Source organism: Aedes albopictus, chromosome 3 (assembly GCF_035046485.1).
Source record: "Aedes albopictus strain Foshan chromosome 3, AalbF5, whole genome shotgun sequence".
Classification (NCBI taxonomy): Eukaryota; Metazoa; Arthropoda; class Insecta; order Diptera; family Culicidae; genus Aedes; species Aedes albopictus.
This window is the reverse complement of record NC_085138.1, coordinates 270320727-270337261: the sequence shown is the minus strand read 5'-3', so window position 1 is coordinate 270337261 and position 16535 is coordinate 270320727. Positions and strand designations below refer to the sequence as shown.

The window sequence follows — 16535 nt, the reverse complement described above, 5'->3', positions numbered from 1 at the left end:
CTAAAGTGCTGTGTTGTTTTTATTTGTTTGTTTCGAACAAAACGCACCAGCGGTAAGCAACAAATTTTGTAAACACTTGCAGTTAGAGAAAATCTGCTGCGAATATCACAAGCGAAAATGTCCAGGAGTACTCGTCGCAGCGCTCGGGTGAGTGAAGTGCTGGAAGAATCAAAAGAAAAATTATCACTTCCAAACGGAAGGGACAGCCTTCACGAAGAAAGCACGACACCACAATAGTGGAGGAGGAGTGGAAGCCTCTCCCCCAAAGCGGGGCAGAGTACGACCACCGAAAGAGTCAACGGAGGTCAAGCCGGAAGAAATGAGTGTCGCTGCTGTGGGATGTCTCCCGGGGCATGAGCGAGAAACGGAAAATCTCGCTCTGCACGTCGAGGGGATTTCGGTGAATAATGGTTCGGGAGCTGTGTAGATTACTGGTCCACCCGGAACAGATTAAATGGCCATCCTGACCAAAATTTCCTCCGGGGAGTCCTCCGGGAATTTCTCCAAAGATCCCAACGGGGGTTCCTCCAGGAATTCCACCAAAAATACCTACGGGAATTCATCCGGGGATTCCTTCAGAAATTCCTCCTTCAGAAATCCCTCCAGGAATTATTCCGGGAATTCCTCCAGAAACTCCTCCGCGAATTCCTCTAGGAATTCCTCCGGGGATTCATTCAGGAATTCATCCGGGGAACCCTACAGCATTTTCTCCTTGGATTCATCAATAAACTCCTCAAAGAGTTCCTCCAGGAATTTCTTCAGGCATCCCTCCGGAGATTAATCTAGAAATCGGTCCGGGTATTTTTCTTGGGATTGTTCCAGGAATTCTTCCAGAGATTCCTGTAGCAAATGCTCCTGTGATTTCTTAAGGAACTCCTCCTGCAATTTCTTCAGAAATTCCTTTTGGAATATTTCTAGAGTTCTTTTACGATTCTTCCTTTAATTCCTTCTGGCATTCCTGCAAGAGTTCGTACAGGAATTCCTCCGGAAATTTCTCCAGCAATTCTTCCGGTTATTCCTTTGGGGATTATTGCAGGAAATCCACCAGGATTGCTCAAGAATTTATCCGGAAGTTCCTACGGGAATTTCATATGAAATTTCTGTGGAAATTTCTCCTAGAATTCCATCGAAGATTCCCCTAGAAATTAATCCGGAAATTCCTCAGGTGAATTCCCGAGGAATTCCCGGAGGAATTTCCCTGAGGATTCTCTGGAGAAATGCCTGGAGCAATCCTCGGGGAATGGCCGGAAGGAATCCCCGGAAGAATTCCTGAAAAAAAAACCCAAGGAGGAATTTCCTGAAGGAACATCCGAATAAATTTCTGAAAGAACTCCCGGAGGAATTCTTGGAGAAATTCTTGGAAAAATTCCCAGAGGAATCCTCGGAGGAATTCCTTGAGGAATCCTCGGTGAAATTCCTGGAGGAATCTTCGGAGGAATTCCTGGAGGAACCCTCGGTGAAATTCCTGGAGGAATCCTCGGAGGAATTCCCGGCGGAATTACTTGGAGGAATTCCCGGAGGAATTCCCGGAAAAAATCCTGGAGGAATTCCCGGAAAAATTCCTGGATGAATTCCTGGAGGAATCCTCGGAAGAATTCCCGGAGGAATACTAAAAGGGGAATACTTGGGGGAATCCCCGGAGGAATTCCTGAGGGAATCCCTGGAGGAATCCCCGGAAGAATTCTTGGGGGTATCCCCGCAAGAATTCCTGGAAGGATCCTCGGAGGAATTCCTTGAGGAATCATCGGAGGAATTCCTGGAGGAATCCCCGGAAGAATTTCGTGAGGAATCCCCGAAGGAATTCCTGGTAGAATCCCCGGAGAAATTCCGGAATGAATCCCTGGAGGAACTCTTGGAGGAATCGCCGGAGGAATTCCAGAAGGAATCCTGAAAAGAAATCCCAACAGAAATTTTAGGAAAAATCCCGGAAGGGATTCCTGGGGAAATCTGGAATTCCTGGGGAAGCCCTAGTACGTATGTATTGCTCGAGAATACTCAGTAAAAATTCATGCTAGAATCTCAGAAGGAATTCCTGCCGAATCCCAGAGAAAATTCTTCCAAAATAGGTTTGCAAAATATTTTGTTTATACCGCAACAGTATTTGGCAACGACCGGTACGCAATCCGGTAACTTAATATAGTAGCGACTGGTGTGGAAATGAGTAACTAAACTAAAATGACAACTCTGTGGGCAATCATTTTACTCGCCCAGATAGTAGCCCCCGGTAAACTTGCTCTAAGAGCAACATTAACGGCGGCTACTATTCGAGCAACCCTCGCAGCGCTACCATTTTGACTTAACCACCCTTTTCCACACCGGTAGCAATCAAATTAGTCACCCTGATTCGTATCGGGAGGGCTGTCATATTCCCATAGAATTTTTAGCAGCGCAACTGTCCCGCTACTATATTTGGTCACCCACCCATAGCGCTACTATTTTGAGAGCGCATCCAGCAGCGACCGGTAAAGTTTGCTGCAATGATGGAAGGCTGCCAAACGGGGTATAGAAGCGCACCGTTAAAGGTGCTCTAAAGAAGCCAATTCTCGGATACTTATTCAAAACGACGTATCAACATAGGATTTGCGTGTATTATACGTCGTTTTGAAAAAGTATCCGAGAATTTTATTTTACAAACTTTCTTGTTCAGAAAATTATTTCCGTGTACTTGTGGTTTTGTGCATTCCTCACAAAGGCCTTTTTCCACTGACACTCGACGCCCATGAATTGCGCATTTGACGTTTCGCCGGAAGCCAGTGCAGCCAACATTTATTGACATCTAAAATCTCTCAACATAACCTTTTCCTTGTTATTCGTGAAGTTGACAGTACGTATCTTCGTAAAGTTCCTCGGAAAAATTTAAATTTCGGGATTTATTGAGCTGTTTCTGTGTTGATTCTTGGGAACGAGTGAAATCTACATAAGCGGTCATCTGGTTACTGCAAAAGTTTGACGATTCTGTGTGAAAATCCCTTAAAATTTGTTAACGAAAAAACCCAAACAACAGAACGCTGAATGAAGACTGATTTGGATGGAGCGAATGCGGCTTGCATTGATTGCTGTTAGTGACATATTTTAACAAATTTCCCTTACTGTTTTCAGCATTTGGTGCGCTCACAATACAATAAGCTATCAAAATGACCAACTCGAAGGGTTATCGTCGTGGTACCAGGGACATGTTCTCCCGCCCGTTCAGGAAGCACGGTACCATCCCCCTGTCCACCTACCTGAAGGTCTACAAAGCCGGAGACTACGTGGATATCAAGGTGAGTGAGTGGGATATTTCCGCCGGACACCGGGTCCGTGTTCTCTCTATCCGGAGATGTTCAGGAGGGGCTGACGGACACTAGCCACCGTTCGCTTCTTAGTTATTCTCCGAAATTAATTTCAGTTCATTCTTTGTTTTTTTTTTTTTTCATTGAACTTGTCTTGACGACTGGCTAAGACCACTGGTTGGTCCATCTTGCCTCATTCTTTGTTGTTTCTTCATTGAACGTTCCTGGGTCAGTGAGGATAACTTGGGATGGATACAGATCGACCTGTATATAGGCCAAACAAATCTGTTTTTGTAGATAGGTGCCCATTAGAAGTTTTTTTTTGTGATATGGATTAAGTGAATCTTGAATGCAGGGTTGTTACAACCCGCGGATATCACTATATTCGCGGATATACCCATGGAATCTGGCCCTCGCGCGGAATTGATTTTTTACGATTTTTATCAGCTTATCAAAATATTTCTCTGAAGAAATTGTGCAACAATTCCTCATTTTATTCCATTGCGAGAGACTCAGATAAGTCCCTAGGCCTAGATTATTTCGGTACAAATCTATTGCGGGGAACCCTTGATGGGTGTCTACTACCTGGAAAACCGGGAATCCTCAGGAAATTTTATTTAACAGGGAAAAACCTGGAATACTCAGGGAATATCTTGAGTTGGGTAACCAATATAATTTGGACCCCCATATATTTTGGACCCCCTGGGTCGTATTATCACAACTTATACAGGTTTAATGATGAGATAAAGGAAATTTTTAGTATCATTCGCTTATTAAGATTGCTCTGCACGGGCAGCAATCATTTCCTCACTGGAAATATCCTTATTTGCCTTGAAATTAATTTTTGACAATCTCGTCATCCGTGCGAGTGACGCGTTATGCTTACAAAAAGAGATTGCGGTGCTGAGGAAACTTGCAGATGTAAACAAAAACGTTTATCATTCTAGCGCATTAAATTCGCAAAGTTCGTCTAATCAGCCTTTGTCAATCAAGTAATTAGGATGTGATCTAGCATATTCAAGCGGCTAGTTCTACCAAAATAGTTTCAAACGAGTTTAAACACCGGGTGTCCAAAATATATACTGAAGAGGGGCCAAAATATATTGGGGTGTCCAAAACAGTGGAAACTGATGCTTCAAAAATCAGTTATTTACATCAAATTTTCAGCCAGAAATGACTTTGTGGGTATTTTTAACGGACAGTGGAGGCTTTAACGAACATACTAACATCATCATTATATGTAAATACCCTCTGAATCTGTTTGATTTTGACTTAAATTCAAAGTAATGTCCTCTAGGGGTCCAAAATTCAACCGTTACCCTACTCAGGGAAATTTTTAATAGTAAAAATCCATATAGAAATTTCGCTACAAGGATTTTTTCCAGAAATTTCGTCAGGTTATTTTTCTGGAACTTCTTTAGAAATATCTTCTGGAATGTCTCCCAGGATTTCTTATAAAATCCCTTCCGCATTTTTGACGCTATTTTTCTTGGTATTCCTTTTTGATTGTTTTCCGGAAAGGTATACTTCCGGATTCCTTCCAGGATTCCTGAATTCCAACCGATTTCTCCTGGAGTTTTTTCCCGGAGATGCTATTTTTTCCCGGAGTTCCTCCAGTATTTTGCTCAAAAAAATCTTCATAGGATTTCTACCAGAATTTATCCCGAATACTCAATAAAAAATTTTGTCGGGATAAATTCAGTAACAAATTTTGAAAACGACGTATTACTGTCCATAACTGCATAACAGTCACATTCGACCAAAGTAGGCATTGTACAAAATGGAGTTTAAAGTTTGCAACATACGCTAGTATGGAGACGATACGAAATTTAAAAAAAATTGTCAATAATTTAAAATTCATCCTTTTGCAATGAAATTTTCTACAGCTTTTCTTGTATGCTGGACGAATAGTTAAAAAATAATCAGACCAAAATATGATTGATATTACGCTTTGACATCAGTGTGTATTTCCAGTGTAACTGTTATGCGGTTACATTCAAAAATTTTATCCAATGAGACAAAACGACTTGGTATTTGTTTCACATTTTGCAGAACAAACTTAAAAAGTTCATTTGGGTGGATGAAAGTACTGATGATTGGGAGATGATCCCCGGTATTAACTCAATATTGGAAAAAAAATTGCAAATGTTACAATTATGCAGTTATGGGCAGTATAATCAATGCTACACCATTGATTATACGTCGTTTTCAAAATTTGTTAGTGAATTGTGGAATTTCTTTCGGCATTCCTCATGGTAATTTTACGCGATTCCTTCCGGTGTTCCTCCTGGGACTTCCCCAGAAGATCTTCCCAGAATTTCTTCCAGAGTTGCTAAAGGAATTATTCCTGGGGTTTCTACCAAAGTTCCTCCAAGGGTTTCTAACTCCTCCTTCTAACTCCTTCACGAATTTACTGCAAGAGATCTTATTCATTTTTTCCTGTGATATCTTCAAGCAATTGCTTTGGGCTTTCTTCAAGATCCCTGGCCAAGTTCACAGGGGTTGACGGTATTAAAGTGAAGGAGTTTCATTTTGATTATTGTAATGTAGTGTTCTTTAGTGAAACATATCACCTTTTTAACACTTTAATGCGCCTCCAACGGTTCATCACGAACCGGCTGCTGCAGATGGAGTATGGCTGATCATATGCATCAGACATGCTCGATAAACATGGAGGATCCGCCAGGGCTCATTAGAGTCTATTCCCAAGCAATAGTTTCAAGTCGGTTGGATTTAAGAAGGTTTTGATGATTGTTACAAATCCTAATAAAAGTATTGTAGGATTTGTGACAGGTTTTGGAACCTTTTACAGCCAGCTGACTTCAAAATGTTGTTTGGGCTCTATTTCCCACGTTTCTCGGTTGATTTTGATTAGTAATTCATTAATGTCATAGTCTCTTTTTCGAATTTTTAGAATGTTAGTTGGTCATATTTTCTTTAAATAAAGCAATTAAAATCGACCGAAGAACTAATAGTGGGAAGGAGATTTGCAGCACTTAATTGTGCTGATAGATTCGAAGCTAACGTGCGAACACTTAAACGCATTGTTGACGTCAATGCGTTCGACGTGACATTTTGGACAAAAAATGACTGCTTTTTATTAACTGAACAACGTTACTTGTGTATGACTAGGTTGACATTTCTAGGCTACGCTTGAGAAAATGACATGTTTTATCTAGGTAGGACCGATAGGACAATTGAACGAATTTGAACATTTTTCATAGTATTTGTAGGGGGACGAATACATAATAGTCGACAAGCAATCTTTATTATTTTAAAATTTTATTGCAATCAACTGACCAACTTGATGTATTTTTGTTTATCTCTTAGATGGTATTTTGACACCAACAGAAAAATATCAGAAGTTCAGTTGCATGTTTCTGTGGGTTTTGGACCGATGACAATTTAAGGACACAAGAGATGAACACAGAGAAGTAGAAAACAATTAGCGAAATCAAGAAAACAATTTGACACAGGATCGACTATATTTTAACATACAGAGTTTGATTGATTCGATGAAAAAAAAACAAACATACGACAACTGACTTAACGAGAAGAAAAACATATTGAACCATACCACAAAATCGAACAAGACGACAAACACAAACCGTGTGACCATAACACTACATAGGCAAATCCTGACTGACTGACCAATTGAAAACTTTCCAACCTTCTACCGTAACTTTCTGAGTCAGTAGGCAACAGTGTCTTAATGGATATCATTTTCCGCGTACGGCTGGCAAACTGCTTCTGAAAGATTACGTACTCTTTTCTATCTTCGGGTCTAGTGTAGAGGTTTCAACTCTATTCAGAGTGCAGCTAGAAACCTAGCAAAAAAAAAATTGCTTTGGGCTTTCTTCAAGATGTTCTTCCTGGCCTCCTACAGGAATTTCTTAAAAGTTTGTTTTTTTTTTTAAGTTTTACCTGAGATTTCTCTCGGAGTATCTCCTGAGATGTCTCTCAGGGTTTTTCTTAATTTTCCCTGGACTTTCTCTTAAGATTTTTTTTCCAGCCTTCATGGATTTCTCCAGTGATATTTCTCATTGCATTCTTTCAGAGCCAAACTGTTCCTTGTAGTTGTTGCGGATTTCTTGCAGTGATCCACCTGAAATTTTCTCACAGATATTCTCTGCATTATTCCCGGAATCTTTACCAGAGTCCCGAGATTCCGGATACTCCTCTAGGGATTTCTCCCGAAGTTATTGCAGGGATTCTTCTACGGGTTTAGCTCAGAATGTCTCCTGAGATAACTTACGAAATACCTTATAGGAAATTCTTGGAAAAATATTCGAGATAATTCAAATAAAATTTTGCGAGAAACTCCGCAAAGTGTTATTGGAGAAAACTCGACAAGAACTTCAGGAAAAACCTGAGAAAAATGAGACATCTCGAAAAAAGTTCTAGGTAATAATAATCCCTAGAAGAAATATTAAGGACATCCAAGGAGGACTTCTGGAAACCTCGTGGAGTTCTGAAAGCAACTACGGACGAAGTTCCGCGAGGAAAACAAGAGAAATATCGGAAAACTATCGGTAAAACTCCCGACATAAACTATTGGATAGTTATCCCGGAAAACCACTAAAAAGACACGGACACTGGCTTCAGCCGGCGGCTGTACTGATTAAACGAAACTTAACACGGAGTGGCTACGGATAAGAAGCTATTCTCGTGAAAAATTTCATCGCTCGGAGCGAGAATCGAACCCTCATCCATGCGGACTCCAACCGCATGACTATGACGATCAACCAATGACATGTTTAAAGAAACTTTGGATATTTTGGATGGATCTTCAGGAAGAATCCAGCGAGAATCTCTGGAAGTATATTGGAAAACCTTTGCAAGAAATATCGGGACGTACTCAAACAGATATCTCGGGAAAAAATCCTGCGGAAAGCCAGTAAGAAACTGCGGAAGAAATTCCAGAAATTACGCTCAGAAATCTTGAAAGAATTTTTGAAGAGTAGGGGAACTTACGTATTTTCGGCAGTTTTGTTCCATCATGGGGGGTTTTTTGAAACTTGTTGAACTCAGAGTTGGCATCAAATTCTTCCCAACCAAGCTGAATATGATCAAGTTTCAGGAAATTTGGCCGACATAAATCCCTCATGACGAGTAGAACAACCCTGCCGATGATACCCTAAGTCACCCTTTATAATTTTTAGAAAAATTGGGTTAATTTTTTAATTATAAACTTTTAAAATTTCATCTGGAAATCCTGGAAAACTCGGAATTTTATTTTGAGTTATGAGTAGACACCCGCTTGAGAAATTTGTGCAGGCATTTCTGATGGATAAATTAGTGCAGGAATTCTTGGAGGCACCTAATAAATCCAGGGAAATCCTGTATGAATTTCAAACTAACTTGCTGAAATAATTCAATCTTGAAAGGACTCCACCAAATGATCTTGAAAAATTTTCAACAATGTCCCTCTAGGGTTTTCCCAGGGTTTACTCATTTTAAGGTACATTTTCTCAGGTTCCTCCAGGTATTCGCCTTGGAGAATTTCTCTCTAAAGATTCTTTCAAGAATTACTAAGGCATTACTCAAAAAATTATCAAAGTTTATTTTGTATTAATATTATTATTTTTATTAGTGAAATTTTCAGCTCAGGGCTGGTTCATCTCGGCGTCAAAATTTCAAGAATTACATCCATCGTTTTTCGGGATTTTTAGACCCTTTTCCCCCCTCTGTCACGCAATTTCCCTATACCCAATACACGTACTGTCACGATTCTATAACATTCCCCAGAAAACCAATCCCCAGAATGTACCATTCCCCAGAAAACCATTTCCCAGAAACCCATTCCCCAGAATGTACCATTCCCCAGAATGTACCATTCCCCAGAATTCCATTCCCCAGAATGTACCATTCCCCAGAAAAAAATAAAACTATTGCTTTAATTCTGAATGGTTTATATTAATAGCTAAAAATCAAATATTTGTTCGTAAAAAATCACCGGAAGAAACATCCTGCCAAAAATTCTTATTTGACAAGAAAAACTTCGGAAATAAGCATGATTTGCCTTTACAATTTAGGCTATTGGTATAATTATTGGCATCGCAACTGCTTACTTTTTCAACATACATTTTTCCTTCTTTTCTGCATAGGCTGTTCTTTCAAATTGTACTTTTCAGTAAATTATCGGCATCAAAACTTCTTACATTTTCTACGTAGTTTTTTCCTTCTTTTCTGCATAGGCTATTGTTTCAAGTTACACTATTCAGGTAATTATCGGCACCACAAGCACAGGTGTTTAGAAATTTAGAAAAAAATATGAAATAAATATAACAGCAATTTTAACACCGGTGGAGGCTGTAATGCCCATAATTTCCCGAAAAGTGTAATTCGAAAGAACAGCCTATGCAAAAAAGAAGGGAGAATCTATGTTAAAAAAAGTAAGCAGTTGCAATGCCGATAATTTCTTGAAAAGTGCAACTGGAAAGAACAGCCTATGCAAAAGAAGGGAAAATTTTTGATAAACATATAAGCAGTTGTAATGCCAACAATTCTTATAACGACTCAAACATTTTTTTTAACGAAGAAGGAAACGTAACACTCTGATAATTGCCATCGTACATCGATTTAACGGTTTATTTGAAAATTTGAGAGTTGACCAACTGCCAATTCGTGGCGCTCGCATAGTTTTTGTTTGAGTTTGACGTTTGCTCACTACTGCCACCTAGTTGATGAAGCGAACCTATTTCCGAGACTAAAATTTAAATCGAAAAATGTTCGAAGTGTTACGTCTGTTTGTCTGTGATGACATTGTTTTCCTTGCGGCATTCAAAAACCCAACACTGTTCCTTTTTTTAAACAAGCTTATTTTTAGAATTTAGGCAATTGGTACAATTATTGGAATTATAACTGCTTTCATTTTCAACATAGACTTATCCTTCTTTGCTGCATAGGCTGTTCTTTCGAATTGCACTTTTCAGGAAATTATCGGCATCACAACTGCTTACTTTTTCAACATAGATTTTCCTTTCTTTTCTACATAGGCTGTTCTTTCGAGTTACAATGTTTAGGCTAGTTACAGTCGGCACCACAAGTACAGATGTTCAGAAATTTGAAAAAAAAAATATATAATAAATATAACAGCAATTTAACACCGGTGGTTGTAATAATGCCCATAATTTCCTGTAAAGTGCAATTCGAAAGAACAGCCTATGTAGAAAAGAAGGGAGAATCTATGTTGAAAATGTAAGCAGTTATAATTTAAAATTTTTTACTAATTGCCTTAATTTTAAGAAGAATATTGTTTAAAAAGAAGGAACATTGTTGGGTTTTTGAATGCCAAAAGGAAAACAATGATACTTTTTCCCTTCTTCATTAAAAATATTTAGAATTGTTGGCATTAAAACTGCTTAAATGTTCACTTTTTCTATTCCATTCCATAGTATTGGAATAATGATGAAAGCCCGTCTCATACCGCATGAATGAAGAGCCTTTGAAGCGAATAATTAGGAACAGCCATTGGGATGGATCCCTCCAACCGTTTGCAAAGAAAAACGTGGTCAGTTGAGTCTTTAGTATCTTGTACACTGAACAACATCAGAAGAATATGCGTTTTCTCTGTAAATTTTGCACATCACTTTTAAAACGTTATTCATCGTAAAACAAGTGCTGCACAATTTTCACAAATCTGTCAAAAACAAAACATTTTATAGCAACGCAACTAACAGTTTGTGAACTTTCAAGATAGGTTTAAAGATCAACATGCAACTGTGTGCAATGGTAATTAAACGTTTGAACCATTGTAGAATATTTTTATGGATATGTATGTATGTATACATTTTTACCTTAATTTGTTACATATACCGTACAAAAAATAGATATTTGCTCGTAATAACACTATAATGTTAAAATCCTTGCCTATAATACTTATGACACACATGTGATACAAGAATCACTGTACAATTGCGCTTGAAATGAGTGCCATACTGAAAATTCTCTCAGTTCAAGTCAGTCTTGTTAGAATTTTCTTGACACTGCGTACCGTTGTACAGGAATCATACTCGTATCACATGTCTGTCCGGGACATATCATGATCATGATCAACATCTTACTGTTTGTGTATCGAATTAAACTTTTTAGCAGAGTATATTAAGCTTTTCTGGGGAATGGATTTCTGGGGAATGGTGCATTCTGGGGAATGGATTTCTGGGGAATGGATTTCTGGGAAATGGTACATTCTGGGGAATGGTACATTCTGGGAAATGGTTTTCTGGGGAATGGAATTCTGGGGATTGGTATTCTGGGGAATGGTTTTCTGGGGAATGTTATAGAATCACTGTCACACTTTTCTAAAACAATCGTCTTTTGATTTGTACTGCAAAAATAGATGAAAAGTATACCATTACATTGCTGTAATTGAAAGAGAAAGTGAACAAAGAGAGCCTCTCAAACGCAGATAGGACCTATTGAAATGTTTGGCCCTAGGTTTGGCCTGAAATCGGTAATAAATCAATATTTTTTCCATAAGCAGCCCTTTGCCATCATGTACCGTGGGGTGCCCTAATTTCGTGCGCGCCCAAACTTCGTTAACTTCTGACATCTGAGAGCATTATTATCTAATTAACAGCGGAATCATCCAAAGTTTGCTATAACCTCAAAACTACATTTGATCTCAATACAATTCACAAAAAAAGAAATGAAAAATTTGATTTATGTCAAAGATTGAAAAATAAATTGCAAATGTGTGCAAATAGCAGATGCCGTATTCAGAGATACGAGAAAATCAACACTCACGGAAGTGAACAAGTATTTGGATCTCTAGCAAAAGTAAATATTCCAATTTATGTTTGATTATTTCAATTCAATATGTTTTATTATAATACGCAATAAAAATTCTTAAAAATGCTGTTGTCTCATTTTGTTTCAACATTTATGTTGTTGGCGAAATTAGGAACCCAAAACTTGTATGGGTCCCTAATTTCGCGCACTCTTTTTTATAACTTTATTTTAGGGGTTCATGTGTGCGTGTAGCCATTGCATGATTCGGTTATAATTAATAGTTCTAATAACTATTTCAATTGGTTTAAAATTAGCTAGGGACTGCTCATAAACTACGTAGAAAGTGAGAAAAAATAAACAAATTTATAAATGTGGGAATACTAAGTAAGCTCAGGATGATTTTATTTATCCAAACATTGAAACAGCCGCTAGTTTCATTCATGCAAATTATTGCCATAAGCCTTATTGTCAGAACACAAATTTGGACGGCGACATTTTACTAGAACTAACCTCCCGAGGAATGTGACTATTAATGACACATAATAGAAAGGTAAACAGCTACAATCACGAAAATGAATTGACTCACATTACTGACTATCAGTAAAGTTAGTGAACATTTGATTCAAATAGCAAACAATATATAGTTTAATTAAGATGTCAATTTAAGAGCAAACCAATCGTCAAAAATAATAACCACTAAAACTACAGAAGAATTTTTTGAAATCTTAATGTAAACATCCGGCACGAACATGGGAAACAGCAAATATTCACTCATATTTCGTCACAGACATCGATTTTATCTCCACGTTATGGTTTCATTGGTATTGTTAGAGTATGCTACCTTTTGAAAATTAACACATTTAGGCGAATTCTACGTCTTCTAGAGTGAGCGAAATTTGGACCCATTTTGAACGAAATTTGGAACCCGTGCACGAAATTTGGCACTTTCAAACAAATGAAAACTAATGCTGTAACTATCTCGTATAATGTGAAGTTGCCTAATTTATATTTTTCTTGGGAGCTACAGTACCAGCACTAAATATTATTGAAGAAATAAATCTGATATAGGGTCTGGGACCATTTGGGCAGGAGCACCAATTTTGGGCACTTGCTGCTATAACTCAGTCAATTTTTAACCGATTGACTTGATTTTTGAAACACGATCAGCTAGGCACAGTATCTAGCCATGTACAGAAATTCAAGTCAATCTGTTTGAAATTGACTGAGTTATACCAGTGCCCAAAATAGGTGCTCCTGCCCAAATGGTCCCAGACCCTACTTCATGGTAAAATTTCAGACGTTTATCAAACTTTGAGAATTCTTAAGTGCACGAAATATGGGCACCTCACGGTACTTTGTCTTCGACACATAATAATCACTAATCCGATCCGCTTTGCTTCAATCTTTAGTCGGATGTACGTTTCCGCCATTGTCTCAAATTTACCAGCTATAGGGGGATTAGGGGCATAATTGACACCCGGGGCGAAATTGACACCCCTGTTTTTACCGAACCCGTTGACTTTTATGTTTAACCTTTAATGCACAAGTGTGAAGGAACAAGACATTGACCCGTATGAATAAAAAGTAGTAATCCACAGTCTGCCCTTAAAAACACAAGTAAGCTGTAAGGCTGTAAGTCAACTGATAATATGTTAAGTTATTTTCGGTTATACAGGCCAAACGTACTCATTTGCTTAGGGTGTCCATTATGCCCCTAATCTCCCTAATATCAATATCATCAGCGAAACCAAGCAGCTGAACGGATTTCGTGAAAATCGTCCCATTCGTGTTTATCCTCGCTCTCCTTATTACACTCTCTAACCCAAAGAAACAATCGATGAAGAGAAATCAATCACTCCAGTTAAGCTTATAGTTATGTACAGTATACACTGAGGATACTGCAACTCCGAAAAAATTAATTAACTAAGATTTTTTGCCACAAGTATTTCTTGCGAAAATCATAGTTACGAACTATGATTTTGGATTCAAAGCGCCAACTATTATTGTCATACTGTTACTGTATAAATTTCATAACACTCGCGTATGAAAATCATACCGATAATCTATAAAAACTAAAAGCTATGTCTTATGACTTTATGAAATATTTTGTACAAATTTTTCAAAAAAATCGCAACCTCGTATCGATTTAGGAACATCAAGGTTGGCGAGTGCGTGTTTTACTCATACGCCCATCGGAAGTTGAAGTGGTTAGAAGCCAATAAAAGGTTTTGTTGTTTTTTAGCAATGGTGTTTCATAACACATCTTATGATTTTCATACGATGTTTCTTATGAGATTTTACATTCAAGTCTTATGGATTTCGCTTTTCAATGTATGAAAAGCATACGAGAACTATTAAATGATGAAAAAAAATAAAAATAACTGATCCTTTTTTTGTGGTGTCTTAATGACAGACGGCTAAGACCGTTCACGGTCCATCTCGCCCAAAACACTGATTCATAAGATGTAAATTATGAAAAACATACGAACAGTATCCTTAGTGTAGTTAAACTATTGTTATGTAAATGCAAGATATAGCACACACTCTGAAAAATTTTCACGTCCGATTTACGTGAAAAGATGGGTAGTTTTCATCCACCATATTTTTCACGTCATCTTCACCGGAATGTCAGGTAGCTGGACAAATTTAAGCTTCGCGAATCGACGTGATGAGTCAGGTGAATTTGACTCGCATTTTACGTATCTTTTACGTGAAATATGGGCGAGTGCCACTGGAATTTCAGGTAACTTTTACGTGAAAACATGATTAGCTCTACATGAATTTCACGTAATTTCTACATGATTTTTGAATGAAAATAAAGCAGGCCCACCAGCTTGCAACGTATTTGAAGAGGCAAGAGAAATTGAATCCTTACAAAATGCAATGAAAAAACAGATTGTACCCTACCGTAAAATGAATATATCATTGCATTTTGTAGGGATTTGAAATCTTTTGCTTCCTCAAATTCGCAACAAGTTGGTACTGAAATGTAACAATTAATGAAAAATCTTTATCAGTCTTTTATTTTAGAATACTTAATAAATTTACACTTACATAAATAATTAACACATCTTCATACGTTTCTGATCTTCTAAAAGTGCAAAGTTCCAAATGTTGAAGGAAAATCTTCGAAGTCCAGCCGTTTCCAACACTCGTTGAATTCCTCCGATGGACCTCCGCTACCGTCACGAGATCAATAATGCCTATTCCAGCTCTGAAATTATTGAAAACAGAAAAAGTCACAACTGCGTAAAATTTATCACTATTATTTGCTTTAAACAATCCAATTATCGTTCAGTACTTACAGCAACTTGCACGGAAATTCTAGCAAGCAGTTCTCGCACCAACCTACTTTTCGACGCCATATTGAATTATTTTTTCACACCTGAAAGTCACGTAACTTTCGTTTCGCGGAAACTTCCAAGTCGAAATACACTAACACAAACGCATTTAAATGGTCTACGTGAAAATTAGGTGGATCTCACCTAACAGGGCGGTCCATACGACGTGGTTATCAAGTGAAAATGACTAACGCCACGTAACTTCGGAAGTTTTGAGAATACGAATGAGCTACGTGATATTTCACGTAAATCGGACGTGAAAACTTTTTAGAGTGCAGGGTGACTTGCAACACTTTTTAGCTTCAACTCATAAAAAATGTGGATTTAACATGGATGATTTATCGGGCCATATGCTTTGATTATTAAAATGTTTGGCTTCCTATTTGCCTGCCTAATGGGCATTTTCATCCAAATATACTAATCTGAATTTATTTTCTTTCTTATTCCAGGGACACGGTGCCGTTCACAAGGGTATGCCCTACAAGGCCTATCACGGCAAGACTGGTCGTGTGTACAACGTCACCAAGCACGCTCTCGGTGTCATCGTGAACAAGCGCGTCCGCGGAAAGATCCTAGCCAAGCGCATCAACGTCCGCATCGAACACGTCAAGCCATCGCGCTGCCGTGAGGATTTCCTGCGCCGTGTCAAGGAAAACGACGCCGCCCGCCACGAGCTGAAGACGAAGAACCGCAAGGCCAAGATCTGTCTGAAGCGCAAGCCACAGGCACCCCGCGGCGAGCAGGTCATCGTGAACCCACCGGAGCCCGTCTTCCTGGCTCCGATCCCGTACGAGTTCGTAGCATAAGAAGGGAAAACTTGAACGGCGACGTGGAGTGAGTGTACATCTTTAATAAAACAAATTTAATTTAAAGGTAACTATTTTAAAAATTATTACGGTTGTATCCGAAACTTCACACACCAAAAGCGTTCGATTGCCTTGAACGGGTCTACCCTGTTTGGCATGATGTCATTTGGTATTTTGTCGTTTGGCATAGGACAAGTAATGGTCAAGTAATGATTCCGCTTCAAAATTACTTGTGCAGTTTGCAGATGGCAAGTAAGGAAAAAAGTGTAACACTCGTAACGCCTCCCGTGCGAATCAAATGGAGCTGTCACTTTTCCTTGCGGAAAAATAGTCCGCGCTATTATTCCGTAAGGAAAAGTAACGTTTCTCCCCATACTGGAGCA

At 38.5% G+C, this 16535-nt stretch overlaps 1 protein-coding gene across 1 annotated transcript; it reads left to right on the top strand.

The window, feature by feature from the left end:
- The first annotated feature begins 2707 nt into the window (after window positions 1–2707).
- Window positions 2708–16223, top strand: LOC109403451 (large ribosomal subunit protein eL21). Its single transcript, XM_029857604.2, has 3 exons — window positions 2708–2824; window positions 3100–3263; window positions 15796–16223. The coding sequence occupies exons 2-3, from the start codon at window positions 3135–3137 to the stop codon at window positions 16150–16152; spliced, it is 486 nt and encodes a 161-aa protein (XP_029713464.1). The 5' UTR covers window positions 2708–2824; window positions 3100–3134; the 3' UTR covers window positions 16153–16223.
- Window positions 16224–16535: the final 312 nt, after the last annotated feature.